This window comes from Suricata suricatta, chromosome 11, assembly GCF_006229205.1.
Source record: "Suricata suricatta isolate VVHF042 chromosome 11, meerkat_22Aug2017_6uvM2_HiC, whole genome shotgun sequence".
Lineage (NCBI taxonomy): Eukaryota > Metazoa > Chordata > Mammalia > Carnivora > Herpestidae > Suricata > Suricata suricatta.
Genome location: NC_043710.1, coordinates 54,843,959 through 54,860,517, shown reverse-complemented (window position 1 = coordinate 54,860,517; position 16,559 = coordinate 54,843,959). Strand labels below are relative to the sequence as shown.

The window sequence follows — 16,559 nt, the reverse complement described above, 5'->3', positions numbered from 1 at the left end:
ATCTGCACTGGGGCACTTGGCAATGCTATCCCTGGAAAGCCTGCTAGATGGTTTAACATTTACCAGCACATGACTCTTCATAGCCATGAAGCCCTAAACTGGGGGATCGCAAGGATGGGACCCATCTGACTCCTATCTGCACCCAGCAGAGCCAGGCACAAAGGCCAGTTAGCTTTACAGTGAGGGATGACTGGGGTCTGGAGAGAGAATCCCTACGTGAAAGTACCATGGAGGCAGCTAGTGGGAAGGCAGGTGGCAGAAGAGTACAGGTTGGAGAAAGGACTCCAGTGTGAGTATCCTTACACTGTATCCTCATCCTCAAACTACACAACGGGGCACAACACAGCAGGCAACAACACCTCTGGTAGAAGTTACAGCCTCGAACTGGCTCCCAAACCAGGGAAGCCCCCGGTGGGTTTATGACATCAGTCCCCAGATGTTACATTCATCTCTTGGGATGAGGATGCTCCTCAGAGGCATGTCCACTGTGGCATCCAGACCTGCCCTCGGCCCCTCTGTGGGAAGCTCTGGCTCAGCTTGGCTCCTTACCAGGGTGCTCTGATCAAACGAAACCCCACCCCTCCCGGGTAGCTCAGGCCAAGACTATATGACCTTGGGAAGTCACTTTCCTCTCCGGGCCTGTTTCTCCATTTGACTTGATCAGGCTGGGCTCCAGCCTAGATACCTTGCCAGGCAGAGCCAGCCAGTTACGCGGGAGTCAGGCCAGGGGCCACATTGGCTCCTTACCCTTGCCTTTCATGAAGCCTTATTCCCCAACTCACGCATACAAATAGTGCCTGGGGTTGTAGGGACTGTTAAGATCTCTGGACTACAGAGAGCATTCTGCCAAATGACAGAGCATTGAAGTATGGCTCCCTTGACCATCAGGCGTGAGTCACTAATGGGTCATATCTAGGGAGACTATCCCAGTTGAAGAAATCCTAGTCCCCACAGTCTCCCGGCTCCCCTCCCCCATATTAACTTGCACAGGCCCAATGGGTTCGGGCCCTAAAGCCGGATGTCCTTAGTGTTCTCACCACCAGCTGGCGTGGACTCTGTCCGCCTAGAGTCCTCACTGCTGGTCGACACATCTTTTGCCCTCTTGATGTCAGTTCTGTCCAACCTGTGCAGTCCCTGTCTGCGGCGAGCTGGGGCAGTAGGAGTGGGGTCTGTGGGTGGCTTGGCATCCCGGGCAAAGCGCACAAGCCTCTGCCCAGCCAGGAAGTAGAGTACGGGGTCAAGGCAACTGTTGGCACTGGCCAGAGGCCGGGTGATCTTGTAAGCCATGTTGATGGCATTGAGGGTGTGGCAGCTGAGGTCCAGGGAGCGGAAGGAGTAGTAGAGGGTGCGGGTGACATGGAAAGGCAGGAAGCAGAGGGCGAAGACAGCCAGCACCACGGCAATGGTGCGCACCGACTTGCGCTTGGCCCGCGGCAGGCCTCCCGAGGTTCCATAGGCTGGCTTCAGCAGCCGCCGAGCCATAAGCACGTAGCAGACCAGGATGATGGCAAAGGGCACGGCGAAGAGCAGGCCCAGCATGACAGAGCTGTAGGCCACAAACTGGCTGAAGAGCTCGGGTGCTGAGGTGTCGTGGCAGGTGATGCGGCCGCCACGCACGCTGGTGGTGACGAAGTAGAGCACGGGTGACTGGCAGGCCAGCACCAGCACCCACACGGCAGCTGCCACCCGGCGGGCGTAGCGGGCCCGGCCCCAGCGCAGAGAGCGCAGCGGGCGCAGGACCCCCAGGCATCGGTGCACGCTGATGCACGTGAGGAAGAGGATGCTGCAGTAAAGGTTGGTGTAGAAGAGGAAGCGCACCAGCTTGCAGAGCACTGTGCTGAAGGGCCAGTGGTCCCCGCGGGCATAGTAATAGACCAGCAGCGGCAGGGAGGCTGCGTACAGCGCATCAGACATGGCCAGGTGGAACATGTATGTGGTGGACGCGTTCCAGGTCTTGAGGCGGCACAGGAAGATGTAGAGCGCCACGGCGTTCAGACACAGCCCGAGCACGCACACCACGCCATAGGACACAGGCAGCAGCACGTACTTGAAGTCCTCATTGAAGCGGCACTTGTAGCCTAGCTCGTCCCCATTCCAGGTGTCATTGATGGTGCTGTTGTTCCAGTGCCCTGGGCCTGTGGCCATTGCCCTGAGGGGAAGGGGGTGGTGGAGAGAACAGCCTGAGGGTCACAACTGGGGCTCGGTGGGGAGGCCTGACACACCCACCTGCCCAGAGCCAGGAGGGGCCCCAAGCACCCACAGATTCCCTCGATTAAGGTCTGCCCCACTGCAATTAATGCCTTTGCAGCCACCTGCCCCGACTTTCTCCCTGGACCCAGAGGGCTCAGAACCTTGGAACCCCGGAACTTCAAGAATACAGGAGGTCTATGAGTATCAGGGCCACACACCTCTAAAACGTCACAACAGGGTAGGCGCACTACATCCTGAGGGCCAGATGCAGTCCACCAGTCTGCTTCTGTAAAAAAACAAAAAAACTTGATTGGAACACAATCATACCCATCTTATTTATGAAGAGCTGAATGGTTGTGACAAAGACCATATATTACCCAAAGCCTAAAACAGTTACCACTGGCTCTTTTTTTTTTTTTTTTTTTTTTTTTAAGATTGGCAACCCTGTTCCAGAACCTCAGGAGCACAGAGTTCTAGATGGAGGATCCCAGCTCTAGAACCTGAGGATCTGGGAGTCCCAAAGCAGTGTCATCTCAGATTCACAGAAGGGGGCCTCTAAGGCTGGCTGGCTCCCTCTCACACCCAGCACTCACTGGCCAGTGGGCAGCCCCTACCTTGCTGGAAGTACTAGAATACTCTTTCCTTTAGCTCATCTTTCCACCCTGAGAGGGTCTGGCCCTGTGCCTGGGATTTTTGGTATTTGAGGGAGTATTTCCAAGGGTCTCCCCCTTTAGTCATTCATTAATCTCTCAGCAAATAGTTTTTAGGCATTCCTATATTCTGGTACTCTCTGCACTTGTAAACAGCAGTCCTGCTCCCTGACCTGTGAAGCCACCTGATGGGACAGTGACCCTCCAGAAGATTCCAGGGAAGTCTGGGGCAGAGGTGAGAATGGGACCAGAGGGGCACTTCTTTTGTGGGGCAAATTCAGCTTCCTTCACACCTACCCAGCTTCCCCTCACACACCACCACTATGTTGATGGTCTCTTTCCTTGTCCCTAGTGGGTACATACTATGTGCCTGGCTGCCCATAGAGTGAGTCCCTGGAGCACAGGGTGTCCTTCTTCCTCGTCTCCTTATCCCCACCAATGTGACCAGTAAGAGCTCTCTCTCTGTCAGCAGGGAGCAGGGGACAGAGAGCCCAGTCAGGAGGGCAAAGATGTGCCCAAAGATTCCAGAGGCAGCCTGGAAATCATAGTAGGCAGGCAGGTTTGGGACAAACAAAGAATGATTCCGTCCTAACGGTGAGAATGGGCCAGGAGAGCTGCTATTTTTCAAACCCTACTACCATGTATACTTTATAAATGTTACTTCATTCCATCTTTACAACATGTTTCTGGGAACCAGGTTATCAGGCTGTTTTCCAATAAAGAGGCTAAGACACTGATCACTCAAGTAATTTGGCTAAGGACACGTGGTTAGGGATGGCTGCAATTCATCCGGTGCATCCCACAGTGGAGGGGGCTGTAGGAGGGAGACCGTGAACTCCTTGTTCTGGGGGTATGCCAGCGTCTCTTCTAGCTGTAGAAAGGCTTGTGTCCTGTGTGTGGGTGCATCTGGGAGGACAGAAGGGGTAGAGGACGTGTGAGTCCTCCCCATTTTAGTATCTGGGGTGGTATAATTCCCTTCATCTTGGAACCTCAGGTTCTGAGAGGCTGGGGCTTAGAGATTCTAGAGGGCCAGGGATATCCACTCCCTTGGACCATGAGCTTCCTGACCAGCCTGGCCTCGCAGTAGTAATTCCAGGCCCCGGAGTTTGAGATTAGGGGGCTGAGAGACACATAGGTCTTTCAGTTTCCCTTCTCTCCCCACACCCTATCCCCGCACCGCAGAATCACCAAAAAGCCAGGGCTGGTCCCAGGTGAGCAGGCAGGGAGGTTGTGTGGTGCCAGGCGGGGCAAGGGCAGCTGCCCCTGCCATGGGGAACTCTGGGCCAAGCTCCTAGGACCCGTCTTGCCCTGCGCCAGGACTGAGGCCCCTACATGCGAGCATCTCGTGCATCCCACCCCTTCTCCGTGCAGCCCAGGGTTGCCTCCACCCTTGCTGCCAGAGCTACTGCACCTACCTCCCTGCCTCTAGCCTCAGTTCCCCCAGTCCTGGGGGGTCTTGGTGAAGGAGAAGTCATTCCCTTGCTTGAAGCCCTTTGTGACTCCAGCCTATTCTCAGGAGAAAACCCCACTCCTCCTCAGTCTGGTCCTGGATGTTTTTATAACCCAGCCTCTGTCAGCCTCCCCAGCCCCATTCTCTGTGACCTGCAGTCTCCTGGATGCACCCAACACTTTCCCCTCCCAACCCTAGCTCATGGTGCTCCTTCAACCTGGAATCCATTCACCCCCCTCATCTCCACCTGTTGGAATTACAGCTTTTTATCCTTCAGCACAACAAACTCCAGTGATTAAGATCCTGGCGTCGGGGCTCAGTTGGTTGGACCTCCTACTTCGGCTCAGGTCATGATCTCACATTTGTGGGTTTGAGCCCCATGTCAGGCTCTGTGCTAACAGCTCAGAGCCTGGAGCCTGCTTCCAATTCTGGTCTCCCTCTCTCTCTGCCCCTCCCTGCTCATGCTCTGTCTCTTTCTGTCTCAAAAGTAAATAAAAAACATTTTAAAAAAAGGATCCTGGCCTTTGGAGCCAGACCACCTTTATTTCCTCATCTGTCAAATGAGGCAATCAATAGAAACTACATCATACAACTGCTGTGAGGATGGAGCAGTTTGTGTGAAATGTTTGGAGCAGTGCCTGGCACATAGTAGATACACTGTGGTGGTATGAGCAATAAGACTACTTCCCTAAGTTTCTCCTGAGACTTGGAAGCTGTCCTTTCCACCTGTTTTAAGACATCCTGGCCCCCACCCTCGCAGGCCAGCTGAAGACTCCATTGCCGTGGCCCCCTTCCAGACTGACCCTGCCTGCCCTCTCCCTCCACTGGCTGGCCCATCACCTGTGAGTGTATCTTTCCTGCCCACCACCCCAGCCCCTGCTTATGAAGACAGCCAAATCCTCAGCCCTCTCCTCTACCTCTCCTTCTCCCCCATATCCTTGGGGTCTCACTCTAGGGTCTCTCCCCTTAGACCCCAGCTCCCATGTTTGTCCAACACCACTTGCCAGCCCCTCTGTGCCCGGTTCTGGCTGGCTCTGCCCCTGTAAGTGCCCTGCCAGCCTTCCCTGCCTTGCTCAGGCTATTCTTTCTGCCTGGACAGCCCTTCCAGAACCCATTCACACTGTGCTCCAGCATGCCCATCCCTCAAAGCTCTTCTCAAATGTCACTCATCTCTGAAGCTTTCCCACTCTACCACCCCAGACACTCCTCATACCCTGTTGGGAATTTGTCTTTCCACCTTCTAGAAGCTCCAACACATTCCAGGTGTTTCTAGAAGGCTCAGTCCATCTGATTCTTTTCTCTGTCCCTATCATCAGTAAGAGACCTGATCCAAAGCAGGTATGGCATGAGTGAGAGAATGAATGAATGAATGAATGAATGAATGAAGCAAGCAAGCAAGCAAGCACAAGAGGATATGGGAGTCCAGAGGAGGCCGAGCCTCATGGCAGTTGCTCTCCTTTCCCTTATTCCTCTGAGGGCCTCCCAGACTTGTCCTGACACTTGAAGATTTCTCAGATGCTGACCCTAGGTGGCCTCCTGGGGAGCACTCCTGGGGAACCAGCTCACCTGGGCCTGCTCCTGCCCTGGTCAGGCCCCTGGACTGCCTCTCTCTGGACAGGCCAGGGAAATGCCAGGGGAGGGGAACTGGAAGTGGGTCATTCTGGAGGTGGGTCCATCACATGCTTTTATCTCGCTCCTCCCTCGCTCAGATCATGGGTCAGTCTGAGTCAGGAGCTCCTGGTCCTGGTGCCCCCTACCCTCAACACTTCACTTTGTAGGGGCCAAACCTGAGCTGAACAGCTTCCATGCAGCACCCCCCCACACACACACACATTGCCACTCCTCAAGAGATACCTCCATAGAGGTTAGGCTATTTGTTCAAAATCACACTGCCAGGAGTTGGAAAAAATAGGCTTGACACCAGGGCTCCCCAGCTCTGAAGCCTGAATTCATGACAACTTGCGATGAGCGAGCAGTGTGGGGGTCCCCTGGATCAAACCCTGGCTCAGCATATACACATGCACAAGCAAGCCTCCCAGCTGGTGGACCCTGGCCTCCCATGCCCATACCTGGCCAGCCCTGGGTTTCACAGTCAGGATGCTCAGAGCCTGTTCAGGTTCCTCATTCATGAATATAGAGGCCTGGACCAGGAAGCAGGGAATTCTTCAGGAAACAGGAAAAACAGGTCCTCGGGCCTGGGGCTGCACCCAGCTTCCAGCATTTCTCAGGGCAGGCAGTGCGGTGGGCTCTGTGGGAGGTGGAGACAGCACCAGCTCTTGGGTGCCAGGTTGCAGGAAGTCAGCCAAGCAGAGCCCTCCCAGGCTGCCTCCTTTGCCTCAACCTCGGTCCAAAAGAGGCAAGTACTGGTGTGTTTGTCTGTCCCAGGGGGAGCGCCCTCTGCCCACCCACACACCCCGGCTCTCTACCCTCGGCTTGCATGTCCCAGGGATGGTTGTTCCCAGCCTCCTTCCCCAGGCACCCCCTTCCCTAGGAGAGGGGCTCGGCTGGGAAAGGTCTCCCCTACACCCTGTAGAGCTGAGCTGAGCCTCCAGTGCCCCCTCCCTCTGTCCTGGTCTGTGCTTCAGTCCCGAGAGTAGGAAACAGTCAATACCCTCTTTGCCCGGTATCCACTCAATAGTACTTCTGTCCATAGTTTTGTTCAAGCTATGTCTCTTCTTGGAACACACCCGCCCCCCTGTCCTACCTCTAATCATACCTCCAGGGATATTGTAAACACACATGAACACACACAGGCATGGACATACATAAATACTCAAATACATGGAGACATATACAATCACATTCAGGTGTATTCACAGCATGTGCACACACACACACACTGTTCTAGACGGGGACTGGAACAGCCTTTAGAAATCCCCTGCATTAGGGGCGCCTGGGTGGCTCAGTCAGTTAAGTGTCTGGCTTCGGCTCAGGTCACGATCTCATGGTTTGTGGGTTCGAGTCCCACGTTGGGCTCTGGGCTGACAGCTACCTCAGAGCCTGGAACCTGCTTTGGATTCTGTGTCTCTCTCTCTCTCTGACCCTCCCCTACTCACACTGTCTCTCTCTCTCAAAAATAAATAAAAAACATTTTTAAAAATTTCAAAAAATTCCCCTGCACTAAACTCCCATTTGACAGAGGAGGAAACTGAGGCCTGTCACAAGGCCTCACCATAAGCTAGGGACAGAGCCAAGATTGGAATGCGGGCCTTCTGAATTCTGGCCCTGGCTTTTGTCTTGTCTGGGAAGTCCTCACACACACCAGGCACAAGGTTTCATTGAGGGGATGGTTGCGTGGTGGAGGGCACCCTCTGTATGTGCAAGTCTCAGCATCCTCCAGAACCTCAGACTTGTTGGAGGGGGAGAAAAGAACATCTCCTTCCTCTTTCCATCTGCTTCACTTCTCTGTGATGGGGTGGGTGTGGGAAAGTCTGAGACAGTTGAAGCCAGGTCTCCAGGCTGGAAGCAAAGTGCAAGCATGGAGGGAAGTGGGAAGAGGAGAGGAGGAGGCTGGCTGCAAGAATGGGACAGGAGGTGTGGCACGGGGGAATTCCCGTCGGCCACTGTTTTCCCAGCCCACCTTGCCCGGAGAGTCTCAGGTTGACATGGGGCAGTGGGCTGGTAGCCATTTGCCAATCTGCTCCAGAGTCCAGTAACCAAAGAGGTTCACCTTTTACCCCACTCCACCCCGTCTTCTCCTGAGGAGATGCCTTCGCTCCACAGAGTGCAGCACTTTCTCAAAGCCATTCTCCCATCTCTGAGAAGGATCTCTACCACCCATCCTTCCACACTTCAAAATTCTAATATATCCTTGACAATGTATCTCTTTCCCACCCACGTGTAACCCAATGCTCACCAAGCTCTGTCACTTCAACCAGTGCAGTGGCTCAGATATGCCACTCTTCCCTACCCCATAGCCTTAGGCTTGTGTTTCTCTTCTGGACCATTGCACAGCCTGCTTGCTTATCTCCTTGCCTCCACCCTGCCCCTCATATCCATCCTTCATACTACAATCACAGGTCTTCCTGAAACACAAACCTGATCATACACTGTTGAGGTCAAAACCCTTCCATGGGTGCCCTTCCCTATTGCCCTCAGGCTAACATCCAAACTCCTGAGCCTGGCATTCAAGGCCCTAGCTAACCTGGCCCCTGATGCCTCTGAAGACAACTTTCCCTTTCTGTCTCCAGCCTCATCTTCCTGTCTCAAGCACAGCAAAAACAGTCCCATGGTCATATCTTCACTCAGAGACAGTTTCCCTTATCTTCAACATATATATTATAACAATAATTGAGTGCTTTCTCTGTGTCAGATTCCATATTAGTTGGCTTTATAGACCTCTTCTTTTTTAAAAAAAAATTTTTTTAATGTTTTATTTATTTTTGATACAGAGAGAGACACAGAGCGTGAGAGGGGGAGGGGCAGAGAGAGAGAAGGAGACACAGAACAGGAGGCAGGCTCCAGGCTCTGAGCTAGCTGTCAGCACAGAGCCTGAGGCGGGGCTCGAACCCACAAATGTGAGATCTGACCTGAGCCGAAGTCAGAGGCTTAACCGACTGAGCCACCCAGGCGCCCCTATAGCCCTCTTCTTATTTAAACTTGAGAAGCTCAGAGAAGCTAAATAATCTCTTCAGCGTCCCAAAGCTAGCAAACTGCAGAGCAGCAGCCTTGATCTGTGTGACTGCAGGAGCCATGCCCCTGATCACTACCCGCTACCCTCCACAGCCCAGATCCTCTGCTCCGGGAAGCTTCTTGACCAGCCCTCTTTGAGCCCCATGGCTCTGCCTGTCTGGTCAGTTTTCTGCCAGAGGGAACACACTAGTGGCAGGGCTAGAATCTACTATTCCTGGTATTTCCTCATTGTGAAGCAGCCATGATGGTTATTGTACCCATTTCACGGTTAAAACAACAACAAACTAAGGCCAAAAAAGGTAGCCCCAGATCTCACCTAAGGTCACCAGTGAGTTAGGGGCAGACCCCCTACTCCCTCTGCCTGGCTCCGCCTCTACCCCAGAGGGTCCTCAAGGGCTGGGTCTTTCTCCTCGTAGCCCCAGGCTGGTTAACTCAAAGCCATGAGGAGGGGCTGAGGCACCGACTGCAGAATTTGCAGGGTGGTTGGACAACATTCCAGCTTCTCCACCAGGGCAGCTCCCGAATGAATGCACTGCCCATTCACCGGTCTACCTGGCTGGCCCTGTCCAGCCTGGCCGGGGAGTGTGACGCATCACCACTCTGGAAACCCTCACAGCCTGCCTCTGCTGGGGGTGGGTTGCTGTGAGGGGAAACAGAGGACCTGGCCCCAGAACACCATCGAGGGGCAGGGGAGGGCACAGTGCAGGTGGGAAATCCCAGTCCTGCCATTCCCATCTGTGGCACCTGGACAAGGTCTCAGCTCCATAACCCGAATCTTAATTTCCTTACAATCTAAGCAGGGTATGCACTGCATAAGGTTGTTGAGATAATTAACGAAGATGATTTACTCATTTTGTGAAATAATTTAAAAAGATGATTTCAGCAGGTGGTGAAGGCAGGGAGGATGAGAGTATTCCAGACAAGAGGGGCAGGAAAGCCACAGGAATTATGGGCAAAGTAGCAAGGTCACAGCCAGATTGACTATAGGTCAAGTTTCCCACCCTGAAGGCCATCCTCAGAAGGGAGGGCAGTCCAGGGATTCCCCCCCCCCCCAGAAGGAACTAGACCCAACTATTCTCCTTTGTTCACTCACCTTTTATAAGTTTGCCGTATATATGCCTGTCCCCATACTGGGCACTTGGGGACTCCAAGGTGAGTTGCACCCTTCTGTGATCTCAAGGAGCTCACTGTTAAGGAGGTGGGTGTGGGAGAGGATAGGGGAAGACCCATAAACAGGCAATGATAATTCAGGGTGATCAGGGCTGACGGAAGCAGAGGTACCAGTTGAAGCAGCCAAGAGGGTCCCCAATGGAAATTGGGAGTGGGGTGGTCAGGGAAGGCTTCCTGGAGGAGAGGACACCTGCCTACATTTTGGAAGATGGACAAGAGTCAGGTGAGTGGAAGCAGAAGAGGAGTAGAGTGAGCAAAAACCAGAGGTAGAACTCACATAGTATGTCTCAGGAACCGACAGTCATCCCTGTTGCTTGAGGGACGTAGAGAGGGCAAGGATGGACAGGAGGACAGGAAAGATCCTGGAAGTTATCCTCCACCCCCTCCCAAATGTCCTCCATGGGCCTGAACGCCAATAGTCTCCCAGCCTTGCCTGATATGCTTTCTTCACCACAAGCACTGGGGCTGGTCTGGGGAAATAGCTGAGGGGGAACCTCAGATGGTATCAGCAGGTGCTGTTGCAGTGAAGCCTCTGCAGCCTCCTCCAGGAGGCCCTTGGGTTCACCGGTCCCTCTTGGAGGCTTTTACCCACTAAGAAGCCCCTAGAATCCTGGCTGTGGGGGCCACGCACTGGGAGAACATCTGAGTGCATGAGTCTCAGATCAACCAGGCTGGCCTCCCACCTTACAGATCAGGAGACTGAGACTCCTTAAGAGGAAGGGCTTTACTCAAAGTCTGCTGTTCTAATTATATTGAGTGTAGGCAGCTGAGCACCTTCACCCCCAACCCAGAGCAAGACTCCAAACTACCTGTCCCTCCTCTGACCCAGCATGGTCCAGCCCAGCACAGTGCTCTAGAAATACACTGCTAAATGGAACCAGTTCAGAACCACAGTGCCCTGGGGTACCTGGATGGCTCAGTCGGTTAAATGTCCGACTTTGGCTCAGGTCATGATCTCACGGTCCGTGGGTTCAAGCCTACACATCAGGCTCTGTGCCGCCAGCTCAAGGCCTAGAGCCTGCTTCGGATTCTGTAATACCCCTTCTGTCTGCTCCTCCCCATTTATGCTCTGTCTCTCAAAAATAAATAAAAGTTAAAAAAAAAAAAAAAAGAACCACAGTGCCCTGGACTCCACCTTGACCTATCACGTCCAAGTGCCTCCAGCCAGACTCACGAAGAAAGAATCCTGGGTTCAGGCTCCAACTTAGAACTACCCATGCTTTGCAATCTTGGTCAAGTCAACTCCCTTCTCTGAGCCTCAAGTTTTTTACTGATCAGATGGGGAGAATCACCACTATACTAGACAGCTCCTGAGGAAGGAGTAAGGTAAGGGAGAAGGTAGTAGTCCATGTGGCTAGCACATCATGGTCCATCCTGATGTGGAGGCTGCATCTACCTTTCCTGGCTGAGAGACACAGAAACCCTTCTCAGTAACCAGGGAGAGGGGCAGAAGTCATGGTCAGAGTAGGCAGGGAAGGCTCTTGGAAGGGGCTACGGTCAGGTCAGGAGAGAAGTAGGAAGAGTGCAGCATGGGAAGAAAAAGAAAGAATGGAGAAGCCAAGGTAGAAAATAGGACAAAAGTGTAGAACAGGACACAAGTCTGTCATTCTGAGATTTTTCTTGCTCTGGGTGCTTCCAGAATTCTGAGTTCATTGGTTCTGACAGTCCAGTTCCAAGAGTCTCTGGTTCTGAGAGTAAATGATAAGTGTTTCTTCAATTCTGTTACTTGCTGCTTCTCATAGCCTTTGGTTATGAGATTCTCAGAACCAGAGGAGTCTGTACTCTGAGAGTAATGTAATCATAGATCACTGTCCCAGGAGCCATAAAGTCTCAGCAAACACTTGTCAGTGCCCCCATGTGCCCAACCTCAGAGGAACACTGCAAACCCAGACTCAGATCAGACTTGGTCAGGAGCTCCAGTCTAGATGGGGAGAAAGACACAGACATGGATGAAGTCCACTTGGGTGATGAAGCCATGACCAAGGGAAGCCCCAGAGCCATGGAGCCCAGAGCAACCCCTAACCAGCCTGGGGAGACAGTCAGGGAAAGCTGCTTAGAGGGGGGGGGTCATTTGAGCTGGGACATAATGGAAGATTAGGAGTTTGTCAGGTGGACAACAAAGGTAGGGGGGCATTGAAGGCAGAAGAAAGAGCACGTGCAAAGACACAGTAGTGTGATAGTGTAGCCAGGAGGTCATATGAGGCTGGTATGAAGGGGTGGGTGGCACAGAATGTGTGTGGGCCTGAGGGACTCACATGAAAAGGCTTGAATGCCAGGCTGAGGTGCTTTGGCTTCTAACCTGACAATGGGGTGCCGTGGCAGGCCTTAAGCAGGGAAGGACATAGTCAGAGTTGACCTTGACAAAGACGATGCCACATGGAAAGTAGATAGGACAGGGAAGTCTAAAGGGAGGAAGCCAAGGAGGAGACTACACATAAAATGGTCCAGTAAGAGGCATGGATCCCTCGGTCCTGGATTTTATGTGAGTTGGGGAATATCCTGGCTGGCGCTCAGCACAGTCGCAGCAAGATTCCTCCTCCCACAGCTGGGCTGGGGAAGCTGGAAGCCAGAGCAACACCAGGAGCCTCCTCTGACGGTGTGGGAGAAGAAAGGATCATGTGGGCCCCAAGAAGCTTGAAGAAGGCCTTCCTCCCATGCTCTAGGGCCCAAGCCCTAGACAGGGTGCCAAGGTAGAGGGCTAAGGAGTAGCAGATGGCCAGAAGGCCCCAGGCTGCCCATACTCCTGTCAAGGACTCTAGCCACTCACTCTGGACCAGAAATACCCAAGCCTAGGAGATGCTGTAACAGGGAAGTGGAGGAACACCTCTGCTCAAGAACCAACTGTAGCTCTCCAGGAAGCAAGGCCCTCCTCTTTCACTCTATACCCATTTCCACAAGGTCATTCATTTCTCAAACACTCACTGGCACCTGCTCTGTGCCCAACCTGTGCTGGGTGATATGAACAGAGAGAAAAGCAGGCTGGTCTAGTCCTGCGCCTGACCTCTAGGATGAGCACAGAGGTGAGAGACCACTGGCTGGGAGAGACCAGGACTGAGGGCCAAAGCAACCAAGAGGAAGGTGTAGGCAAAAGGGTTCATCAGCCAGGTCCACAGAAGACAATTCTGGGAGAGAGAGGGTTTCACCAGGGGAGCCTCCATCTTTTTTCAGCAGATCAGCCAGGCTTCTCTGGTCCTGTGAGCAATGTGGCTAATCAAGTCACAAGCAAAACCTAAAGTCATGTTTTCAGGGCAATATTCAAACTTTCTTCACCCTGAAAGCCAGAGGATGGAGCTCTGAAGCTCAGATAGAGCTTCTGTCTTAAATGGAATGAGGTAAGTTCAGTCAGGTAGGCAGAAGCCCTACCTTTCACCTCAGCTATGTGATCTTGGGAAGGAAATTCTCTGAGCCTCTATTTCCTCATCTGCAAAATGGGGATAACAATTCCTCCCTTACAGGGTTGATAGATGATAAAATGAGACTTTTATAAATTGTTACTAGCAAGCTGTCTTTGCAGAGGGGCACAGGGAAAGGAAGGCAGTCCGTGGCTAAAATGCCAATAACTAGCACAATGCCTTGTTTCTGCACCCTTGTTCTAATATCTTCAAAATGCATTTCTTTAAAAGTCTCCCTATACATTGCATTCCACAGCTTACAAAGCCCTTTCCTGACCACTATCTTAAGAATTAAGGCATCACAGGAGCGCCTGGGTGACTCAGTCGGTTAAGTGTCCGACTTCGGCTCAGGTCATGATCTCACGGTTTGTTCGTTTGTTGGTTTGTTGGGTTCAAGCCCCGCATCAGGCTTGCTGCTGTCAGATCCTCTGTCCCCTGTCCCTCTCTCCCCTCCCTCTGCTCACGTTCTCTCTCAAAAATAAACATTAGAAAAAAATGAATTGTCATAGCAACCTTGCATTTGAAGAGGCAAGGATCATCAGATCCAATTTAGAGATGGCCATCTGACAACCTAGAGGGGCACAGTGGCCTCTCTAAGGGCTACAGCCAGGAAAGAAGCCAAATCAAAGCACTCACCCATGAAACCTTGGTGATTTCTCATACTTTTAGCTGGTCCTTGGAGGATTCAGAAGCCTCAGATCCTGTGCATCCTGGGCAGGAAAAAAATAGGAATGGAGGGGTCGTAGCCTCACTCTGCAGCCCCAGCTTGGCAGCCACTTATGAAGATCATTCACTGTGATCCTCCAACTCCTGGGCTAGACCCCAGGACAGCCCAAGGCAAGAAGAAGAGGAGATTGAGAATTCTTCTATGCCAGGGGCTCCCCAAGCACAGACTATCAATGCAGGACCTTAGTGGTGCTGGCCTCCTTTTAGAGGCTGGCAGGGCAAGAGCTGCACCCCCCCAGGTCACCCATCAAGCTGGGGGAAGAGCTGGGATGAGATCAATTGCAGGTGTCCTGGCTCCCACTGGGGGAGGGAGAGTCCTAGGTGTCCCCAAGCTCCTCAGCAGGAATATCTAAAGTCTGAGGGAAGTGTTTGGCCAACGGGTCAAGGGCTCGGAGTATAAGTAATGACTAGGTGGTTCTAGTGTCACTATCTGACCTCTTTGTATAGCACTATTCAATCCATTCTCCACCCTGAAGCCAGAAGGATCATTCTGAAATGCTGCTTTGACCATGAATCTTCCTTGTTCACAAACCTTCCATGGCTCCCTATTGCCTTCAGGATGAAATAAAAGTTTTCAGCTTATACATTCTGGGTCCTGTAGTGCCTCCAGGACACATTTCTAACAACCTATTCCACCTGTCTTGATCACTAGATTTTAGTTTCCTCTTCTTTGTGATGATATGGAGCTCCACTGTAGACATGCCTTCCCTGGGGAAGCTGGGGGCAAGGAGGGGGACGGGGATAGAGGCTGCTGGTGCTCTCTCAGTTCAGCTCAGCCCTGTGCAGGGTGCTGGCAAAAGAGAAATGAGTGACAGCCAATTTCTGCCCTCCAGAGGGCCCCAGACCTCTGGTGAGGGAAGGAGGAGATAGAAACCATAACAGTCCAAGGTAGAACCAGGGCTGTCTGTCAGTCCTGGGACTTGCAAGAGCCAGAAGATGCTCCAATCCAACTATGGGAGCAAGGAAGGCCTCCCCAATGAGGGGGCATCTGGGCTGAGCCCCAAGACTGGGTAATTCTCAAACTGAGGAAGATGAGGGTAGGAGGGCACTTCAGGCAGTGAGTATAAAGAAGATGCAGTGGTCCCAAAGCAAGAAACTGTCTAGTGTGTGGAGCAGAACTACATGCAATCACTAGAGGGTACAGGGTCAGGCAAGAGAGGAGCTGGAGAGGTTGGCAAGAAGCAGTTCTTGGAGGCCTTGCGTCCCAGGCTAAGGGGTTCAAGCTGGGTTGTGTTCGTCTAGGGAGGAGAATGGTTGAGATTTGGGTTTCAGGAAGTTCCCTCCAGGGATTGACCCCACCCCCATCCCCAAGCAGTGAGCCTACCCAGGAGAACACTGGTACTGAATTTGACCCACATATTAGCAATTCAGCGGCCCTCAAGTTCCATATCTTATTATTCCCCTTTCACAGATGAAACTGCTAAGGCTCAGAGAAGGTCACACCGTGGCCAAGGAATATAGGACTGAGTCTCCAGAGAGCTTTTGCAGACCCTGTCTGCTTAAAGACTATCCTTCCCAACCACTCCCGCACACAGATAACTGAGACTTTACCAGGGCCCCACCCTAGCCCTCCAAAGCTCCCCATTATTCCAGCCTAGATTCCTCAAACAAATCACGCACCTAAGGCCGCAGGCCCTGGGAAGCTGAGGATGCCATGCTGAAAGAAACAGATGCCATCAGCTCCACAGACCCCCAAACTGGCAGTTTTCATCCGCAGCTGGGCCTGGCCCTTGGGTCTGGCTCCTGGGGGCAAGTGGGGCAACCAGCCACTGACAGCCCCCCGTTGGGGAGCTGAGGGAGGGCACTGCCTTTCTCCAAGCAGACCCTTCCTACGGCACCGCCTGCCAGATTAAGTCTCCTGACAGAGGCTTAACTGTCCTTCCAGGCCTCTGTCCCAGCCCCCACCCCCAGTTTTACCAGGCCAGGCGGGATGGGCACCCAGAACGCCCCTGGGTTGAGGAGGCTCAGCGGGCCTCCAGGGGCTCGCGGGTCTCTGGCCGCGGTCCCACGCCTCGGGGCGCTCACACCAGAGCGCACACACAAACAAGTCCCACAGGTTCAGCTACTCGACCCGCCGGGGCGCACGCACTCCCCCACTGATTTCTCGGACTGTCTCAAAAACGCCGACACACACTCACCGGGGTGTCCGATCGCGCTCCCGGAGACCTACGCTATGATGGAGACAAAGTTAGACCACGGACCCACCGGCGCGCTCCCACGGCTCCGAGCCGTGCCCCACTCGGACGGCCGCGCGCGCACGGCGCTGCCAGCCCAGAGCCGCTCCTGCCGACCCCTCTCCTCTTCCGATCCCTCCCGGCAGCCCGCCCCTCACCTCCGCGGGGCGCTCTG

At 53.3% G+C, this 16,559-nt stretch overlaps 1 protein-coding gene across 7 annotated transcripts; it reads right to left on the bottom strand.

The window, feature by feature from the left end:
• Nucleotides 1-365: 365 nt before the first annotated feature.
• P2RY2 (purinergic receptor P2Y2) lies at nucleotides 366-16,559 on the bottom strand. Of its 7 annotated transcripts, XM_029915259.1 has the most exons (6): nucleotides 16,543-16,559; nucleotides 16,349-16,381; nucleotides 14,121-14,194; nucleotides 6,360-6,538; nucleotides 2,409-2,476; nucleotides 366-2,149 (listed from the first exon to the last, which is right to left on the bottom strand). In XM_029915259.1, exon 6 carries the CDS (start codon nucleotides 2,143-2,145, stop codon nucleotides 1,009-1,011), a length of 1,137 nt encoding a protein of 378 aa, XP_029771119.1. In that variant the 5' UTR covers nucleotides 2,146-2,149; nucleotides 2,409-2,476; nucleotides 6,360-6,538; nucleotides 14,121-14,194; nucleotides 16,349-16,381; nucleotides 16,543-16,559; the 3' UTR covers nucleotides 366-1,008. The 7 variants fall into 7 exon arrangements, with proteins under 7 accessions (XP_029771119.1, XP_029771120.1, XP_029771118.1 ...); XM_029915260.1 differs by lacking the exon at nucleotides 16,349-16,381; XM_029915258.1 differs by lacking the exon at nucleotides 16,543-16,559 and having other exon boundaries at nucleotides 16,349-16,490.

Excerpts from the sequence above, each read along its gene's own strand:
- P2RY2 (XM_029915259.1), bottom strand. The coding sequence starts at position 2,145 with ATGGCCACAGGCCCAGGGCACTGGAACAACAGCACCATCAATGACACC.